Below are 21,665 nucleotides of genomic sequence, written 5' to 3'. Positions count from 1 at the left end.
CCACAATGGCAGAAATGGTGCTTCAAACATCTGACAAACTTAAGAGGCAAAAACTAACAAACATACCGAACTAAAGAAGCTAGTACAGATATTGAACTTCAGGAATAAATTTGAGGGAACCAAGTGATTACTTGATCTGTATTGGGAAAAACAAATGGATTTAAAAAAAAAACACTAGCAATCTTTCAGGCGACTTCCGTGATCTTATTAATTCGATCCACTAACATTTTCATTTTCAGGAGTCGATATCCTTACGACATTTTCTTTAGCAGGGAGTTGGATAACCTTGACGACACTTGTCCTCGCTATAGTTAAAAGTAGGTGGATGAGAGGGAGGCATGCAGGAGGCGAGCCACTCCCTTAAAAAAAAACAGAAAAATTTGTAATATTACCACCATAAGTAGAAGTTGCAACCACTAAATCTCTAGAAAAAACAACTGTAAGACCTTACCAAGAGGAAAAGTAGGAAAAATAACACATTATACAACCACCCAAAATTTCTTGAGACCCAAAAATATCACAAATGGTCAACAATTTTTCTCACTTTTCATGGGTTTTGTCCTTCCTTTTTTCTTTTGCTGCTTCTTATGTTCTTCATAGAGCTTTAGGTAGAATGTTGTACGATCTAAGTCACCCCTCAATCTTTCATTCTCCTCAATGTCACGAAGAAGCATGAAATGTGTAGAAAGTTTCTTTCTCACCTCATCATCACTGACTGAAATGGTATCTGTAAGTGGCGTAACACAAGCTGATCTGGAAGACCCACTACCTCTCTTCCGCTTGCTATTCAGTTTCAGGCTGTCGCTTTGTAGGTTGAAAGACTCTCTTTCAAGTGACAGGTCCAAAAATGCTTGTTGAGGAGAAATGATAGAGAGATAAACTTGGTTCTGTCCAGTGTTTATGCTTGAAACGCTTGAAGCCATTGCCGAGACAGCTGGGTGATAATGCTTAGACAAAAGGTTGAGCTCCCAAAGGACTGAAGCGAGAGCCCCGCTTAAATTGGGGTCTGAAGCATATGGCTGATATTTCTGCGCACAGAGTCATAATTTCAAGTAGGCTATCAATGCAAGAGAATTGAATAATGCCACAAGCCCACCGTAGGGACATAAAAGTAACATATGACTACATTATAATCCAACTCAAAGCAACTTTTATGCAGACAAATGAGATCTCCACAGCTTTCATTGCATATTGCTTTTACCTTTTTTAGCCATTTTGTTCATTTCAAGCACAAATATTTCCAACAGCATTTGAATAACTTGTTACATGGCATTGAAGCACATACAAAGAAATTCATCTCATCTTACAAGGCATTCTGATAAAGTCCTATGTCCAAACAGAATTTGACACATATATCCAACAGAGGAAATACATACAAGAAATACACCTGAAAATCAAAGGGGGAAGAAAGAGGGTTTAAGAAATAAAATTTTATGCTCTTCCACTGATTTCTCAAAATCTGTATAACTCCAATCATTGTCAGAAAACAGTGTTTTTAAGAAAGAAAACCCCCATATATGTCAATAGAAAAAGTAAATCTAGCAGACGAATCAAAAAGAAAGTGTTTAATATCATGCGTTATCATCATATTAGAACATAAATATATAGCCAGAGGTTTTAAACTAACAAGTACATCAATGTCATTTTTTACCGTTTCTCAAGAGGAGCCAAGACCTTACCGCAATGCTACCTGAAACTGAGCCTCCTCCAGCATCATTTTCCAACAGATTCCGGCATTTGACATTCTTCTGAAGAAGATGCTTTAATGTGACCAATGCTGCAAAGTTCCAGAGCAGAAACATAAAATCAACACAGAATAACACAAGGTTTTTGCTAACAAATCTTATAACAGCAAGAAAATAATTTTCCAGCCATAAAAAATACCAGCCATGGACTCTGCAGATCCAAAGCATAACGAAAATGTGGCCAAACGCTTTACAAATGCAGCAGCCTTTTGCATATCATGCTGTCTATCTTCACACAACATCATCTTCAGAGCTTCAGCTAAAACCCCACCCTGATCTCTGATCCACAAACAAAAACAATTACAAATGAAATGGAAAATTTTATTAGTACAGAGCAATCAACCACTTTAAGACAGGGAGGGAGAGGGAGGAGAGAGAGAGAGAGAGAGAGAGATGGGAAATTGGATTCGAGGGATGAGAAAGAGCATACCCAGTCCCCAACCCAAAACATAACACTAAAGACTGAAAATAAAATGAAGATGGTGATGATGAAGGAAATAAACAAGAACATCTGCAAAAGAGAAACAGAAAGGTGGACAAAGCATTCATTTCTACAAGCATCTAACAAGCATAAAGGCATAAAGATGGGGCCACACAGAGACGACACTGCAAATCGCCTTACAGTTTAAGGTAGATAGGTACAAAGACGACCAAATTTCCATATTTCAATAATATGGTACAACACATCAATGTAAAAGTGTCTTAGACGCGTTATTTCTTTCATCAGCAATGTTGTCAGTTGTAAAAACCTCTAAAAAATTTGAAGCAAAGTCATCTGTAGTCAAGAAAATTTATGGGCTGGGAACTATAGAAACTGTAAAAAACTTGAGTAGGGGTTGTATCACAAAGCTCTAACAGCAAAGCAAACAAGTTTTGAATATTAAAAACTTTCCATAAAGCAAGCAGAAGAGCACTATGCATCCAGAGCAACATTTGGAGCCAGCACAAAAGCTACTAACCTTCCAGGCCTGTACTCAAGTATAAGATTGTAAAGCTGAACAAAAAAGTCATTTAAATCGACATTCAAGGCATCAAGATTGCTCCTCATCACTTTAAAGGCAACAATGCAGCACTGGAGACGCTCAGATACAGTAAAGCAATTTGAGTTTTTCTGAGAAGAATCGCCAGAATTACTCCCACCAGAAGCCAGCCTTTTTAGATAATTCATAAGATCGGCCATGAAATCTAGGTCAATTAGATGCGAGAATTTTCCTAATCCTTTCAAGCATGGTGCAAGCAGCGGGTGGGACCCAGATGCACCAGAAACTGGACTAACAACCTCTTCATTGCTGCAAAATAAAATAAGAGAAAATATAAAGCTATTCTAGTGCATGTAAAATGCAAAAAGAACTAAGAAAATCTATGTTTTTTTTTTTATTGGCACCGGGTGTCCGAGAACAAAGTCATGACTAATCCTCGGGGTGCACAAGTCCTTGGTAAGGAGTTTCCCGCAATTGCACATCGGGTAATTCAAGGGGGGAAGTTTCCCCCAGTCCGATGGCCCCTAGGAATTGTTTGCACCCAAGAGGATTCGAACCTTAGACTTGGAGGAAGCATACCACCAAGACCAAGGTCTTAATAACAAGAAAAAAACTGACACGAGCTTATGGCTTGGATTAATCAACTATAAATGAGGACTCGATACAATGCATATCCAAGTTGAATGGCTTCTGGACATTATTTCGAAATTATCTGTCAAATTAAACTGGATGAATCTATTGAAACCAGGGTTGCCAACTCCAATACTTTAAAATCTAGGTGCTCTCAAACATATGTATTTTTTTAAAGATGAAACCTTGCCATGTACACTGAGCTACACGACCCCACCCACCAGAACCATATATTAGGTAATCCAAGGAAACGGGTGCAGAATCAAACCCAGGATGTCTGAATCTACGGCTCATCTCAAGGACCACTAGGCTGCACCTTGACATGTCAAGTCACATTTAAAATGAACAGGCTTTTTTGTCACAAAGGTGCATTGAAACCCATGGGCATGTTGCTCATTTCACAATCCAGAAGCAACTATTGATAAGTATGAACCATTTTCAAACTTCAAAAGGATTATGTTAATTCCCTAACCATGAGCGAAAAAAAATCACCAATGAATTCTTTCCACTGGGTTTTATACTATACAAGTTCAACTTCACCAACCATAGTCATGATCATAAGATTCATAACCATAAATATTATGCCATTCAGCCGGTCCAACAAAATTCCAAGCCTAACTATGCTGAAAGTGACAACAGGAATGCAAGTGCTGGGGAATCCATTTCTAGAGTAAAATCAAAAGCATCTCCACGCACCTCGTGGGGAATTGTGCTCAATTATATTTATAAAATAGGTCAACGACAGCCAACACAAATAGACTATTTCTGAGATTCCACATGCAAGAAATAACAACAGGGCAGAGGGTTAGTAGCCTCATCACACAAGCAAGTAGCAGAGTCATAATCACATTCTAGAGTTTTGATCTAAACACCAGAGACATGGCTAATCCACATAGGCAAATCTGATCAAAATCAAAAGTGGAGATGTCCTCACTAGCTCCAACTTATGCATATTAATGAACTAGCCTCTTAGTGACAGGAAAGAATGGGTTATTAAAATCATATTATGCCCCATCCCCTACAGTAATAACAAGGGAACACACCTGGAAGCTTTTGGCTGAACAGAATGCTTCAAAATGCGGAAGTATGTCTCAAATACAGCAGAAAGTGTCTCTGATTGCATCCTTCTCTGCTCCATAACATCTGGCGTAAAAGAAGCAGCCTTATAATCAGCAGCAACCTGTGCAAAGCATCATGATGAACTATTAAATTAGAAACAAAAGAAATCAATAAAACAATGTTTCTTATGGATGAAGGAATACCTCCTCTCTCATCTTTGTCATCTGTTCTTTCCTACTTCTCTTTTTGTCACTGTCTGGCAACTGGCTTGGCTCCTCAACATGTTTTCTTTTTCTAAATTTCTTGTATTTGACTCTGTTATTCTCATTTGTTTTCTCAGGCCTCCCAAGATTGTCATCAAATGACAAAGACAAGAAAACCTAAGAAACAGTAAAAGAATCATAAATCATTGACTAGAAAGTAATCCAAAGAATATTTTTTTAGCACACAGCTTGGTTCCATATTTACACGATGCTTCAAGCATATTGGGCTAATAACAAGAAGGAAAGTTGGTCCCATCAATTAATGGGTCACAAATATTCTCAATGGTAAATATTGAACAGAATCTAACATCAATTTACCCGCTTATATATCTTAATCTTGACTCAGCTGTAAAAAAAGACGATAAACAAAAAACACAAGGATAATTCATAATAGAATAAATAGAAAAGTGCAGATAAATCTCAATGAGGCTATTCATTTTAACAGTCTTTTCTTGAAAAGTAAATTCCAACAGCCTTTGAAAGAATTACCACTATAACCCAAGAAATCCGATAAAGTATGAACAGTTAAATCTTAAATCCATTTTCTGTACAGCTTCCAACTGTACAAGTAGAAAACATATTTGCAGATATATTCTGTCTGAAAAAATCATTACCATCCCACCGACAAAGTCGTAGTGCTCAATCAATAGTTTCCTAAAAGTAAATATTGATTCACCATACACTGGGTTTCGTGTCTCCAACTAAATAATGTCCAGTGAACAAAAACCAAGTTGTATCCATGAAATCACAGATTAAATTAAAGCACACAAGCATCATTTAATGAAAAACAACATTTTAAAAAGAAAACATTCTACCTCAATGGAATCGGGGTGCAGCTGGCAATTATGAGCTTTCACATGATCTGCAATCAACCGAACAGCCTCCACAGTAACTTCACCACCGTGTTTTCCCTCATTGGTAAAAAGTGATGTAATTGTAGCACAGCAGAGTTTCCTGTCAAGTAGTAGACATTTTGATATGCCAGAAACTTCAAACAGAAAGTTTGACAAAGTAATACTTTTTATAGCATGATAAGTTATGTCTCTTCCTTAAATTATCCAAATTAAGGAACATCCAAACAAAAGCCACTCACAAGGGCCAACTGGTCTTCCAAGAAAAAGTAAAACTGTCATGGGGACCAACATGTATGACTCCATGTATCTTGTCTTCACCACCTTCTCTTAATCAAAGAGTAAAACCATATATGAAATGAGGTATAGATACCTCCCAATCCTGTGCTACTCAGATCTTTTGTTTTTGTACTCTACTAATTCCTAGAAGATCCATTTAATTACTAGTAATTGGAGAATACTTAGTGTCTGTTCGGCATGTCTCTCGGATAAAATCCACTTCCCATTGAGGAGTCATTTGAAAGCTGTAAATAATCAGCCACACATGCCTCCAAAACCTTAAAAATGTTGAATAGATCCCAAAAACCTCTTCATGTCTACCACTGATCTCCATAGGCTATCTCATCCATTGTCATAGTGTCAAATCCACTTTCTCAATAGAGCTCTATAGAATGTAATCAATCTATGACACCCAAACTATCTTCACGTTCTAGCTTCTCAAGAATACCCCCCCCAAATCGACTTGGCTTTAAAATGTGCTCCCAATGGAAGGCCTAGGTACATCATAGGCAATGAAGACACCCAGCATCCTAAGATAAGGCTAGGTTGTCTACATCATCCACATTGCCAGGTGATAGCATGTAACATACGGGTCTAAATTTAGGGTTTAAAACTAGTATTTATTTATTTATTTATTTATTTATTGGTATTTTATTTTCTTTATATTTATTTATTTATTTTAGATTTTGTGATAACAGATAGATCGATTTAGTGATTCCTTTCCTTTTAAAACTTCGAATATTCTATCCACTTAGTCCCCGTGCTAGTTTCGGTTTCCAGAGTATGAGCAACTCCAAGTCAAACTTTTCAAACTCTCTCAGAAACGGTATCCACGTGAGAATAGGTTCCTAAAGTCTAGGCAATTTCAAATTTCAGCCAATCTCTTCACGTTGCTTCCTCCCATCGCCTATAAAAGACTCTCAAGCCTCTGTGATTCACACGTTGATATATCAAGAGAAACAACACTCCCGCATAAACCATACCTCTGCCCAACCATCGTCGACCACCCCAGGACGTCGGAGCCCTACCCACGGCGCCAGAAAACGCGGGCCAACTCAACCCCGTTGAACCCACCCCCTCAGGTAAGCCCCTGCCGCCGCGCGCCACCTTCCTCCCTTTCGGTTGTTTGAGTTTCAAACCCATCTCTCTCTAAACTCTCAATGTTTCTCTCTCTCTCCCTCTCTCAGTGTCTCACCACCATAGGGACCCCCCCAGTCATGTCGCCGGTCACTTCTAGCCACCTAGAGCCGCAGACGCACTCTGCTCTCCCTCGGTGAGCATCGCACAGCTCTCTCTCCCGTAAGCCTTTGTTTTACTTCTTCTTCTTTTATTTTCTTTTCCTTTCTTTCTCTTTTCTTTTCTTTCTTCTTTCTTTTTCTTTCTTTCTTCTTGTTTTATTCCGTGTGCTTCAGTTTCCCAAAAAGCCCCCCATTAATTCTGTAATTCCATGCATGCCCTTTTGACCCGTGAGGGTGTAATTTCCTGAGCCTCTACTTCTTGGGGCCTTAAGTCAGTCAGATAGTATTTTCTTTAAGTGGTTAATCTCTGGGTCGACAGAAACTGGTTTACAATTTTAAAGAAGGCTAGTATATTTTCAGAAATGCATTACCTTTACATGGGCTTTATCTAATTGAACAATTATCAGCATTTAGACACAATTTTTATAAAAGATTTTTAAAGGATTTCAAAGCATTTGTTGGAGTCTATTAGTAGTTAAATTCCTTATACGTATTTAATTACGTAGAGTATTACGACATGTTTTGCTAGGAAGTTATTAACGTCTAGAATCTCGTTTAGGTAACGCGCTACAAGTTGAAAATCAGGAAGCAGCGCTAAGAGATAAATAGTATGATCATATTAATAAATGCGTATTGTGAATATTATTATTATGTATAAAAAAATGTGATGTGCTTATGATTGTTAACTACGCTACACTAAGAGGCAAGTCAAGGTTAGTTTACTTTTCGATCTTGATGAAATAAGAGATTATACTTGAGTGAATGAATTTATTGTTGATTGATTTAATGTTACTAAATTCACATGAAAGCCATGAAATGTTGAAGTAGTAGTTCAAAGTCAAGTATGCCATGTAATAGTCAGATTATGCAAGCCATGTTCATGAAATGCTTAGGTTATATATATGCCATGTTTGTGTAATACTTAAACCATGTATGCCATGTTCAAGTAGTACCTGGATCATGTATGCCTTGGAATGTCATAAAACATTCATAGCATGTTATGTAATATCACGTTATACTATGCCATGCTAAATCATACAAGAATATGCCATGCTAAATCATACAAGAATATGCCATGTACAAGAATATGCCATGCCATGTCATGTTACGCTATACCATGTACAAGATTATGCCATATTAGAGATGTTCATGAAGCAAATCTCATGCATTAAGAAAGATAAGAAATGTAACGGTACCACAGACTCAAGCATGGTTAACCACAAGTTTAGTGAAACACGGACTCAAGTGTGTTTCACTCCATGATATTCAACTTAAATGAAACGCGGACTCAAGCGTGTTTCATTTCATAATATGCAAGTTTAGTGAAACACGGACTCAAGCGTGTTTCACTTCATAATATGCAAGTTTAGTGAAACACGGACTCAAGCGTGTTTCACTCCATGTTATGCAAGTTAAGCGAAACGCGGATTCAAGCGTGTTTCACTCCATGTTATGCAAGTTAAGTGAAACACGGACTCAAGCGTGTTTCACTCCATGTTATGCCAGATAAGTGGAAACACGGACACAAGCGTGTTTCACTTCATGTTAATACAAGATAACTAGGACGTTATGCATTCACAATGACATGTTTTGATTATATATGCTTCCGCTTATGTTAATAATGAAAATGTGTGCCATGTAAATCTGTGATGATATATGCATGTAAAGTCTTCCAGAAGATCATGTTACGTATTTGATTGAAATTCATGAAGTTGTATGTACGTTCTGAAGGGTATCCTAGAAATGAATTGTATGTTAGGCAAGGACTATATTTTACGATACGATGTACTACTTACTGAGTATTCAACTCATTATTTTTGTGTGTTTCTTGTTTTCTTCCATGTCTGATTCTCGCAGATGATGTCTATGATGATGAAGAGCTGGATGGCCAGGAATAGATCTAGTACCAAGACTTAGGAATGAATAAGTGATTTTATCACCAGAATTAGATTTCTTTTATGTCATGCATAGGATTAGTTTATGTTTCTTTATATTTCGTTTAGTTTCCAAAACAATCATGTTCAATTCAGTTTTAACGTTTTGATGAATTTCAATAAATGAGGTAATTCAGGATATGAATCTCTTTACCGGGTATTATGTTTTAAATGTTGGTAATATCTCTATCCTACGGGAATGGGGTGTTACATAGCAACTACTAGCGCTCCTCCATAACGATAACAAACAACAAGAGAGAGAAATGATCCCCCGACGCCAACCATCCAAGTGGACTTCTCCCCAAACTCACACCTCTACAGCATATACTGCAAAAACTCCTAAATAACATGACCATACATTTTGTATAAGTCTAATTGGCAAAGAACATCCAGCTCCCCCAATCTTATTCTACTGTCCAAACAATCATTAACAATAAAAGTTGAGTTTAAAAGTTGTCTTCCCCTAATAAAGGCATATTCAGATTGAGAGGTGATGTTTTCCAGCACAACCTTCAATTCATTAGCAAGGACTTTAGCAATAATTTTGTAGAATCCACTCACAAGACTTATAGGTCTAGAGTCTTTGATGTCAAAAAAACTTGCATTCATCATAATAAGGGCTATAAATATCTCATTAAGGCTTTTCAAAAATATTCCCTTTGCATGAAAATCATGGAATAACCTCATCAAGCTTCCTTCACCGCATCCCAATAAACATGAGAAAATGCCATAGAACAACCACTGGGGTCCTAGGGCGTTGTCTCCATTCATATCTTTTACACCCTCAATAACCTCGTATTCCTTTTTTTTTTTTTGTAAGTAAGAAGAAATTTCATTGATATAAAAATAGGCATAGCCCAAGTACACTGGAAGTATACATGTGAGTACACCGATTTAAGAACTAGAAACTGTTACCCATAACCTCGTATTCCTTAAATGGCCTATCCAACCAATTTGCCTTGTCTGCTCTCAGTGCCACGAAAGACAATTAATCCAACTTAGATCTCTAGCTAAACTGTTTATTCTACAATCTCATGTAAAAATATACCATATGTCACTGATCAGTCAGTGGTTGGATAGTTCTCTTCAAGTACATGATGAAGTTGCTTCATTGGTACAAAATGGCCACCTAGTGTAAAAGCTTTGTACATCTATCACCCTCCCAAAACCACATAGCACTTTATCTCTGTCTACAACAATCCTCTTCCAAAGGAGCAAGTCTTTCCACCTCACAACGAGTGAAATCCTTCATTTTTTCTCTTCAACATCCAAATCCCTTTCCCTTAAATGGCTTCAATTCATCTAGAAGACTTTTTAGTCCCCCCCCCCCCCCCAAAATTGCCAAACCCTTCCTCAATCCAAACATTCAAATCACCTTTTCAAAGCTCAGTCTACAGTTCCAGGACATAACTTAAGAGTGTGCTTGTTTGACCAAACTAGGTGCTGAAAATGATAGAATACCTACTCCTTTCGAACACCCTATTCTGCCAACCACAATGGCCACAGGGTGGTAGGGCATTCCCCCATAGGTCCCTATGGCTATTGGGGTGGCCTCATCCAGCCATAGCAATTACTTGGGTAGCAGTCACCCCTATGGCTGGGGGTGGTTAACCATAGGTCCTTATGGCAATCAAGGGGCCAGGTGGCAGTAGGACAGCCCAAGAAGACCATTCCATTGGGGTCTGGGCCACCCTCCATGGGCTTTTGTAGGTGGCCGGCCACCCAAAGTGGTGACTGCCCACCATATTTTTCATTTTATTTTTAAAAATAACAATGATGGCTTCTGTGGGTATAAAATTTTGACACTTGGGATATTTTAGGAATCTTGCTAAATTCCAATTAAGAGTGTTACATTTTATCACCATATAAAAGAATAGGAATGGGATTTTGAATCCGAAAGGAATGGAATTAGGCATTTCTCAATCCTCTAAAAATAAGAATCCCATTTTGCGAACCAAATGTTCCCTTAGAGAACCTTGAAAGCAATACGAAGTCCACATTTTTACCTTATCTACAATCCCCCCAAATTTCATCCACAGTGTCTCAAACTTGAAGTATCTTCCACACATTTGAAAATGCCCACAACCAAGGAGACTAGGAAATTGATTCAAACATAGTCTCGATAGTCCACTTTACGCCACTCAAGGAATATTGCTTCCTTTCCCATCCAGAGTTAGATCATGTAAAGTTACCCCTTGCGATCAAAAGACCAATGAGACTTTGTTCAACAATAAAGTTCTATAATTCCACCACTCCCAACCTGTCACTCGAAAATCAGGTCATGTTGGAATATCTCACAATGCAGGAAGGCAGCTCCCACCAACTCATTCCATACAAAGTCTTCTAGCATGACAAGAGTTAGGACCATAGACTCCTACAGTGGCCCAAGTGAAGTGATCTGCCACATTTCTAGACAAACATGGCACTGTGAATTCCTGTGTCATTGTCAGTTTTTTCCACCACTTTTTTATCCCACACTCAAAAATCCCCCTCGTGCACCTATTGAGTCCAAAAAGCACAAAGCTACATGTTGCCATCCCCACAAGCTAGGAATAGTTCTTTTGATCAAATGTAGTTTAGTTTTGGGAAAACTACTGCACTGGTCTCCGGGGTTTAGCCTTATTTCAAATTGAACATTGATGTAACAAAAAAAAAAATATTCACAAAGATCCCAAAGATAATGCCCAAATACTAAAGTGGTCACTTCGCCAAACTTCAATTGATCCAATGATAGAATGCACTGACACGACGCCTTGCCACATTTGTGCCAATCAAATGAAAATAACCATCAGAAATGCATAACTAGTTTTTAAAAAATAAGAATAACCTGTCAACATGCCATCCAGATCAACTGAAAAAATATTTAAAAAACATAAAATACGTTAAAAATAAAATATAAAATATAATATTAAAAGAATAAAATAAAATAAACTAAAACTCTAAAATTCAACTGAAAAGAGAAGGAACGGGAGAAAATTTTAGGAAAAAAAGAGAAATTTAAACGATTAATAACATAAAAATTAGAAAATTTGAAGCCTAAAAATAAGTAAAATTAAAAAAAAATAAAAATAAAAAAATCTAAAATTAAAAAAAAAAAAAAAAAAAAACCAGGACACTCATTTGGGGTCGGTTGTAACAACAATTGCACATCCCTTGACTACTATTTCAACTGTAATAGAAGGCTGTCCATCTACAACCAAAACCCACACCACTCCCAATGACAATTCCAAAAGTCCTTGTAATGACATTTGCAGTTGGGTAGCCAACCAGATTTGTCAATATCCGGCCTCTAACCTTTTGTGTTTCAAATTGCCTTCCACGGTTCCACCATTGTTACTTAGATTAGTCCTTGTAATAACACCATGATTATTATCGTCTACATTGATTGACAACCACCATGCCGGATATAAAGTAGTTACCAGTCGGGACCCATTGTCAAGCAACCCCGAATCTGTGAAATGCAGCCCCCTCACAAGCATTAGGTAATCAATGGCTTTTCACCAATGGAACATGGCCCCTACCAATTATTTGCACCGAGGGGTTCAAACCTTAAATCTGGAGGGTGCATACCACCAAGGTCCCAGACCAAGGCCCTTACCACTTGAGCCAACCCCTAGGTGTTCACTTTGGAATGAAAGTTAATTCCCCAATTTGTGTTTCTACTAGTTTTTGTCAAATAATGATTGCAACATTAATCCTTAGAGGCACTCAAACCATTACCAATGAGAAGTTGAGAAAGTTTTCTATGACGAGGAATCCCAGAGACCATGTGAATACAACGTCTTTTACCCTTTAAACCCCAAACCCACGTAACGCAAAGAACTTGATAAAGTAAAAAAGCAAAAGGATGTAAATGTATCAAAACCTCACAACATTATCAGAGGAACCTATGTTTCTGACGACAACACCTAACAAGCTCCCCCGGAAATTGAAGTGGGGCACTGCATCAAGCAAGGTACAAATACAGCGAACAGCAACCTGCTGAAATGAAAGCTTCTTTTCCAGCACTATCAACTTCTGTAGGAAAGCCTGTATGAAGAAAAATAAAACTATCAGCATATCCTGATGAACCACCAAGTTGTTAAGATAATATGAATGGTTAAAAACAAGAAACGGGAGCAAAAATGCTTATACATTACATATGGAGCCAATACAGTGACCTAAAATTTGGTTCATCCACAAAGGCTTCAATTAGGACAATGAGTAAACTAGAAGGTCAATGAAACCAACAACCATATTACCTCAAACTAAATAGACTATGTTTTTAATCCTAAAACACTTCTGTCAAATAAAGGGTCCATAAGACAGAATCTATCAAACTTGCCACTTGTGGTATAGACCCAAGTACACATAAAGCAAATAACAAGATCACAAAAGATAAATATTAAACAAAAAAACATATTAAATAAAGAAAAATAAAGAAAAATATTTCAGTTTAATAAATACCATGAAAAGAAAGGAAGAAAAAAAAAGAACTCATCTCATATAGCAATCTCAAGAACAAAAGGAGTAAATTAATCATTGAAAGCTATGCACATTGAAAGTCATGCACCAAAAAAACAACTTAATATATAAGAGAACAGTGTTTCAAATCAATTAGCGTGGTGCCTGCCAAAGTGACCATAAATTAGGCTTGCATGATTTGTGCATTCCCCTCCAAAGCATTAGCATTGGAATAGGCAAAGGCAAATCTAAAATCTGGCTAATATCACATGTTTTGTCTTTTGCCTATTCCATTCAAAACCTATTCCCACATTGGATTATCCATCTATTAGCCAAAATAATAATAAAATATTATTAATCTAATATTTTTTATTTTTTTATCTAATTTATTTTTCTCATATTTTGCAATTCTACGGATCATATGTTAATTAATAATCAAATTATAATTAAATTATTGTTTAAACAATCATATTTTCAATGGTCATTTAACACTAATGACTACAAATCTTTTATACTAGTGTTCCATTTGGGGATGCTGTAGAGAATGCCAGGGTCTGGGGGGCAAAATACTTTTTTAATAACTTTGATAGGTTGGGTAAGTGTCAAAACAATTATTGATCTAGACAATGTCTCCACAAATCAGCAAGGTATTCCTCCAATGTCCCAGGTCAGTTTCAAAGCTGAAAGAAAAGTACCGCGTTACTGAAATGTGAAGTTCTAAATAAGAACAACGAACAAAACCGTATGCTAGTATCTCACCATGTGCGTGTGACTGTTGTGCGTGTGGGAAGGGAAGGCTTGGGAGGGGAAGGGAAGAGAAAAAAAACAAAACCGAGGGAAAGAGAGGTTCTGTGCATGTGACCATTGTGCGTGAAAGAGAGAGAATAAAATAACTTTTGGCTGAGCTACAGTAGCAGGTCAAATATGATCCAAGCTCTTGAAACACTGTAGCTCAAAGTCAAATATATTTGGACTTGCCTAATCCAATGCAGGTGTTTTTGAGCATATATTAGGTAAACTGTTGGCTTAAATTGAGGATGCCTATTCCAATACTAGTGCTCAGTCATCCAAAGTAATGAACCAAACTGAAAAGAAAAATAGTACAACTTTGGATACAACCATCTCCTATTTCAGTAGACGAGAGTATCTCTTCATCAGGTTCTCACATGTTTCACTGGCATCTCTCATAAGTTCTATAATTATCTACTCTATCTTCCAGTTTTCAATATAAACCTGTCTTTATTCAATTTACTCAACTTTTAATCCAACTAATTGTCACACCCAAGACTTTATCAAAGGGTAAAATAAGAATTTCGTAGTTTTGTAATTATTAGTTGTTTTATTGAATGAGCTTAAAGGAAGTGTTACAAAAGTTGTTAGTGCCTAGAATTAACGTGTACCAAGATCCAATTCCTGTTCTAATAAGAATAGTAAAAAGATACATGAAAAACTAGAGGAAAGGGGTTTCTCTTGACCAATCAGATCTGCCAGCTCTATTATTTTGGGATAAACTCTATATTTTAAAACTCCTTTACTTTTACAACTTGCTGCCAAACTCTAAGAACATATCCAAAATATTTCTCCAAGAGTAGCCCATTCTCATCAATCTTAATGTAGCCAAAAACAACCCTAACTATTACTTATAAAAAAAATATTTTTTATTTATTGGCAGCGGGTGTCCGGGAATAGCATCTTGACCAAATCCCGGGAGGCCCTCAGTAAGGAGTTTCTCGCAAGCGTACCTCAGGTAAATCAAGGGGAAAATCCCCCAATCTGATAGCCCCTAGAGATTGTTTGCACCCAATGGGATTCGTTTCACTTATAAAAAGAGGATACTAAACCTCATTATTCCAACTAATTTTTCCCCATAGCTGCTTCTTTCCAACCCCTAAAATGGAGGGGGGAAAAAAAAAAAAGCTTCATTTTTTTTTCTCAGTATACAAAATTTTATTGATCATAAGAATATGTAAGAGCCTAAATACACAAGACATATACAAGAGCATTGCCTATGCATGCTAGTTTAGTGATATAAGAAGTCAAAAAAGTTCATGCCATTAAAATCAATTACAATCAAACAATGTCATAAAGTATCGAAAAAGAAAGATCTAAACTCAACCGTCAAAAACATCATAAAACTGCAGTCCTATCTGCTGGCCTCCCTTTTGTGATCTAGGTGAGTTTTTCTCAAGGTTTCTAAATATTTTTCATAAAGGTTCAAGTTTATATATTTAATAACCTTCTAATGTATTTCTGCATCTCTCTTAAATGGTTTGTCATGTAAATCATTGCAAGACTCAATTCTTCCAGCTAAATTCATCAAAAACTCAATATCAGCCACTCTCAGTGTTTTTCCTAGGGTTGTGATGGAGGTAAGGGCCTTGATTCACTCCCAGTGTTATTTTATAAAGTTATTGTGGGGTTAATGATTTATAATAGCAGAAGAATGAAAAGCAGCATTTCAAGAGTGCTGTTCGGCCTTCTAAAATCTTCCAACAATAAGATTAGACTGATTTCTAATTTACATAGCATGGGTTTTTCATATTTTTTAATTTTATGGTGCGTGGATGCTTACACAATGATTTGAAGTCTTGCATGCCTAATTTTGAGTTGAAACACAAATGTTATAATCTGTCCAGACCTGTCCTTACTGTTGATACTGGTGTTGAGAATATAGGCTAAATATATCACCATTTTGCTTTTTAAATTGCTTTTAAGCATAAAATGATATCAATATTAAAAAGTGTGCTTTACTTCAATCAAGCGCACACTTGCCCTTTGCACCTAGGCTATAGATGGCGTTCGCACTTTAAGTGCACCCAGCACTTTCACCAACACAGTCTATACTAGGGGCGCTACCCGCACCACCCCCAAGGGGGGCCCTGTCCCAGCCACACCCATAAGAGGGAAGGGGGGGGGGGGGGGGTGGGCCCCATACTCAACACCGCCCCTGTGGACAAGTGCCCACGTCTAGATGTCAGGGGGCCCAATAGGCCCCCATGGCCGTTTGCCCCCTAGCATCCACCGCCCACCTTGTGCACCCAAGGCAAAAAACAACCGGAAAAAGCTGAAAAATCCTAAGCAACCGAAAAACAACAAAAAATCCACAAAACCATCCCTAAAATTTACAGACCTAACATCCAATAACAAATACAAGAAATTACAAAAATTAAAACAACCAAAAGAAAATTTAAAAATCACAGCCACGACAAGACCACAGTACAACCACGAATCACCGTGGCTTTGTGAACAAACCCACGGCCATTTGTGGCTGTGGAACCACAAACAAACCCACGGCCATTTGTGGCTGTGGACCGTGGTTCCACAGCCATGCTTCAATGAGAAGAAAAACTAAAGCACTATGGGCAGAGGAGGAGGAGGAGGAGAAGAGGAGAGTAGAGAACAGCGAAGGGAGAGAGAATGAGAGTTGAGGAGAGGAGAATCGAGAATTCAAGATGAGATAAGAACGGCGGAGGGAGAGGGGCGGGAGAGAGAGAGAGAGAGAAGAGAAGAGGAAAATTAGGATTTTTTTGGGTTAAATAGTCATTCGAACTTACGATTTTTTTTTATTATTATATATACGTGTGTATATATATATATATATATATATATAAATGTTGGTCAAGCAGACAGAATAAACTCCAAGCAGGCCAGGGCCCAGCCCGAGCCCCGCGCCCTGGCAGCTAAAAGTGGGCATCCGCCCAACGCTCCCGATCTGCGAACGGGGTGGGCGGGATAGCAAGTGGCAAAGCCCACTGCCCACCCATAGTCTATACACATCCTGTGTATTGTTTTTTACATTATAATTCTATTTTGGACTTGTCAGATGCACAAATACACACACATTGTTTAGAACACAATAGGGAAAAATACAGATTGCAAGAATTACTCTTATCTTTAAAAACATTATAAATCTACAAGTCTACAATCAGTCCATTGCATGCACTTGTTTCAGTTGCCAAAATTGTGCACTTAGAAACAACTGCCGAATGTTCTTTGATATTTGTTACATCAATTTCAAGTGCATCAGAAATTAGCAGTACGTTCATCAACCAACGCATTGTTATGAACTAAGTACGTAAAATGGTAATTGGTTTCATCAAAATTTTAAATGCTTAATGTGGAGCAAATTAGACCCCGTTTGGATTGCAAGATGGTCTCATCCCATCTCATCTCCTCTCAACATCCAAACACCACAAACATAAACACTTTTCAATTTCAAATCTTCAACTTTTTATCTAATTAGAACCCAATCATTACAACTTTCACAAACTTCCAAACAAAACACAAAAAAAAAAATTAATTTTTCAAATCCCAAAACAAAAATAATTTTGAAAAATTATAGTATAATAATATTTTACCTTCATAATATTTTTATCCAACCTTTTTTCTCTATTTTCCCAAAACCCTATAAAACATCTTAACTCAAACCATTTCACTACTATTCACAAACTATTTCACTACTATTCACAAATTTCTCCTCTCATCTCAACATTCAAATGAAGCCTTAGAGTCTAATAAGCCAGACAAAATTATCATAAAACAACGCATTGGTATCAATCTTAAAATTGATAGAGTACCCTGAAATGCAAGAAAAGAAGATTTAGCATTAGAGCATATTTGGCATCAAAATACATTGCAAAGTCTAAAGGAGGAAACAAATCCGAAGCAAGTTTTCAAACCCAATTCGGCACTGAAGCTCCAATTCTATCTGAATATAGTCATAAGAAAGAGTACCAACCTTGTATACAGATAGAAGTGTTGATTCATAGTACCGCATCTTTTTAACAGATTTAGAAACCTTCATTTCGAGCTCCTTTTCAGTAGGAAGCCTGATTCGGTAGCTGTCAAACACAATAAAAGGATGTGTAAGAAACCAAATTTTTAATGCATAGAAAAACAAAAGATGGCTGTAAACTAAATGTACAACGTGCATTATAAAATGTCGGTAATAGCACTAGGTACACAGGCACAAATGCCGATTATGGCCTAAGCACACACCTAATTAAAGTAAAGTGTATGTTATTAAAAATGGTGTATAATAACGAAAGTTCCATTAGATACGATAAAATAGGTTTAAAAAACAAGATGGTCATACAATCAAATATCAACTCAATTACTAGAGTATTTTGCAACATGACAATCAAGTAATCAACTGATTACATAAAATTTAAGTATAGAATTTTATATAATTCTCTTGTGCTTTACTAAATATACACATCCGTCATATTTGATAATATAACCATATTAAAGTACATGGTTGAATCAAAATCTACGAAAAAGGCCATGACCAAAAAAGCTCCAGAATTTGTAGGTATTGACTAGACGTTAACATAAGCAATCAAATATCAATAGCCAACATAGACTATCATATCAGGTTCAAAGTATGCACATCACATATGACAATAAACAGCAACATGTACATAAATGATCTTCAACACCAACTAAATGCCTGAGAATATTTGTTTCAATTTGAAGAGTTATGCTATTTTTTATTTTTGAAAAATTTGCAAAAATGATTTTTCTGTGCTTTATGCTCACATGAAAAGCACCAATGCAATTGGCCTTTGGTAAGTAAACACTTCGGCCATGGTGCTTTGTGCTTATGCATACTTTTACCAACACACGAGGAAAAAAGCATGGGCCTTACCCAGGGATGATATCCTTAAAAACAGCCAACAAGGATAGGACTCCAAGTTTCACAATCGCATCATCATTATCTTTAGAAATTTGCAACATCTCCTTTAAAGATTTGATATTTGACTCCGGATCTGCAAGCAGCGCCATTCCCAGCTCTGCAAGCTTTTGCTTCTTACTTTTGAATGCTTCTTCAGCTGTGAGATCTTCTCTCACCTCAGCCTACGCATACAACATGGATTACTTCATGGGATATGCAGAGCATAAATTCAAAAGAATTATTTATCTGTTGCCAAAACAGAACACAATTTCAAAATATGGGATCCTATAAGATAAACATATAGATATAGAAACTAGAAGTTAGAATTGATAAGTCTTTCCAACAGGTCATCCATGGTCAATTATGTGCTTTGAGTATCAGCTAAAATGTCCATGTACATGTGCCTTGGCAATTGTTGGAGTTTGCACTCATCACGCATTTTCAGATCTCAAACTTTTTTATCCGGAGGGCTTTCCTCTTTCAAAGTAAAAAGTTTTCCAATTTTTAGCAATACAAAACAAAAAGAAAAAAAAAAAAAGGCAGAATAATAGAAAAACTGAGACAATACCAGCACCGCTGCTTGTGGCGTTTGTTGTACTTCCTCTGCTTTTTCCAGCTCCTTCCCTTGTTTCTTTGCCTCTTTCTTCTGTTTTTTAAGCTTCGCTCTCCTTTCTACTTTTGTCAGCTTCACGATGCCTTTATCCACACTATCACCCTTCTCATCCTCACCAGTTTCTTCCTCACTGTTTGCACATAATATAGAGGTCTTTTGTACTGCATCGTAATGACACAAACCAGTCACACACATTGGAATATTGAAGCTCTTTCATTGGAATAGGCAAGACATGCACGCACACACGCACAAACAAAATAGGAACAAAGAGAAAAAGAATTATACGTGTACGATAGTAGAGTTTTCCATCCAAGGTCTTAACAGGAAGGGCGTCTACAGGATCAACCTGAAGCCCACTCTCCACTTTTTCTTTCTGCAATGTCTTCTTCTTTAATCGCTTCTCATACAAAGCTTCCAATGCATCTTCTTTCACATCAGCTACACGAGTAACATGCCTTTGCACATACAAGAAAATTTATCGAACTTCACACCACATAAACAAAATCTTCAAAATACACACACACAACACATACATAATAAACAGATATGGTCAAAGTATAGGATTTGAGAACGTTTGTGTCTAGTCGTGCATGTGCATATATTTGCAAATCATATCTACATTTGTAGTAAATATGTACCAATGTATGCATGAACAAATATACGCAGCAGTAAAACAAGTTTGCAAAAAGGTTTGAGCTTCCAGTTTGGAGAACCATAAATATAGATGTATGGCATAAAATTTCAAAAAGAACACGAAGTTTTTCTTAAATATTTTTACTTCCTAACAGCTTTACAATTTATATTATTCATTATGATAAGTTAAATTTGCAATTTCAAGAATAATCAAGCGTAGCATCTGTAGCATAACGAAACTTCGTCAGGGTCTTCCACATGAAGATAATAAGATATCAACATCATTTTGTTGGTATTCTGCATGAATATATCAGTTTCCATAAATATAACCAGAACTTATTGCTGGCATTCGAATTAGCTTCTCTCTGTTGAAGAATAAAATTCGATTAAGCATGTAGAAAACATTATAACAGTGAAATGCCAAAGGTTCACAGCAAATGTAACGGAAAAAAGAATAGACGGTGCGGACTTGGTGATGGATTGGGTGTCCAAGCGGGAAAAGCCGACGGCGTAGTCACGGTTCTCTTTGACGAACTGTAAGTCATCGTCGGAGACTTCGATTTCCTCCTCCAATATCTCCGGAGGAAGCTCCGGTGGAAGTACTATCTTCGGCTTCTGGCTCTTCTTCCCCATCAGGAATCCGAGGGAGCACCACCGTTTAACTACCGCTTTGGCGTCGTTTGGGTCTCTGCTAGGGTTTTAGACGCGTGAGGGACGGAGAGAAACCGCGCCGGCCCAATTTTTTTCTTTTTTAAAAAACTAACCTGAACGAAATGGAAAATGTTTAATAATAAAGAAATAATTTGAGTTTTTATGGAGTTTTAAAAATGATAAAAATAAAATTCATAAAATATCATAAAGTTTAAATATTATTGTAATATAATTTTTGCTTATTTACTATTTTATTTTATTGCTATTGATATTTTTATCTTATTTTTCCCGATATTTACGATAGATTTTTATTATGCTCATAGTACTGGATTTCGCGATTTGTATGAGTTAAAATGTACAGAATATAATTTAAGAATGGATCTATAAATCTTGATGGATAATATAAAAGATCTTAAAAGACAACAACAATTAATGAGGTAAAATTATACATTAATGATGACTAAATATCATGTATATCAAAGTAGGCAGTCTGCAATAGAATACTATGAAGCTGACTGCACTTTCCTTAGAAAAGAAATTAATGCCATAAGAAACCATCTGAAAATACTTGCTTTATAAAAAAAAAAAAAAAAAAAAAAAAAAAAAAAAAAAGAAAAAGTAAAGGAATCATTGATACAAATTTTACAAAGATAACCCATAACTAGAGAGAAA

At 36.8% G+C, this 21,665-nt stretch overlaps 1 protein-coding gene across 1 annotated transcript; it reads right to left on the bottom strand.

Moving 5' to 3' along the window:
* Window positions 1-461: 461 nt before the first annotated feature.
* Window positions 462-21,097, bottom strand: LOC121234686 (nucleolar complex protein 3 homolog). Its single transcript, XM_041130738.1, has 13 exons — window positions 20,812-21,097; window positions 19,995-20,164; window positions 19,665-19,870; window positions 19,070-19,278; window positions 18,161-18,263; window positions 12,845-13,008; window positions 5,493-5,631; window positions 4,618-4,794; window positions 4,399-4,535; window positions 2,705-3,034; window positions 1,885-2,024; window positions 1,680-1,777; window positions 462-1,028 (listed from the first exon to the last, which is right to left on the bottom strand). Exons 1-13 carry the CDS (start codon window positions 20,973-20,975, stop codon window positions 528-530), a joined length of 2,538 nt encoding a protein of 845 aa, XP_040986672.1. The 5' UTR covers window positions 20,976-21,097; the 3' UTR covers window positions 462-527.
* Window positions 21,098-21,665: the final 568 nt, after the last annotated feature.

Source organism: Juglans microcarpa x Juglans regia, chromosome 6D (genome assembly GCF_004785595.1).
Source record: "Juglans microcarpa x Juglans regia isolate MS1-56 chromosome 6D, Jm3101_v1.0, whole genome shotgun sequence".
Taxonomy (NCBI): domain Eukaryota; kingdom Viridiplantae; phylum Streptophyta; class Magnoliopsida; order Fagales; family Juglandaceae; genus Juglans; species Juglans microcarpa x Juglans regia.
Note: the sequence above shows the minus strand (reverse complement) of the source record. Positions and strands in the feature narration are given on the sequence as shown.

What these genes read in the sequence shown, in the direction of transcription:
- LOC121234686 (XM_041130738.1), bottom strand. Translation starts at nt 20,975, where the DNA reads ATGGGGAAGAAGAGCCAGAAGCCGAAGATAGTACTTCCACCGGAGCTT. An exon ending in TGCACCCCGATTCCATTGAG is followed by an intron (nt 4,795 to 5,492) that starts GTAGAATGTTTT and finishes ACTGTTTCTTAG; the next exon opens with GTTTTCTTGTCTTTGTCATT. An exon ending in CTTGAGTACAGGCCTGGAAG is followed by an intron (nt 2,025 to 2,704) that starts GTTAGTAGCTTT and finishes TTTGTGGATCAG; the next exon opens with AGATCAGGGTGGGGTTTTAG.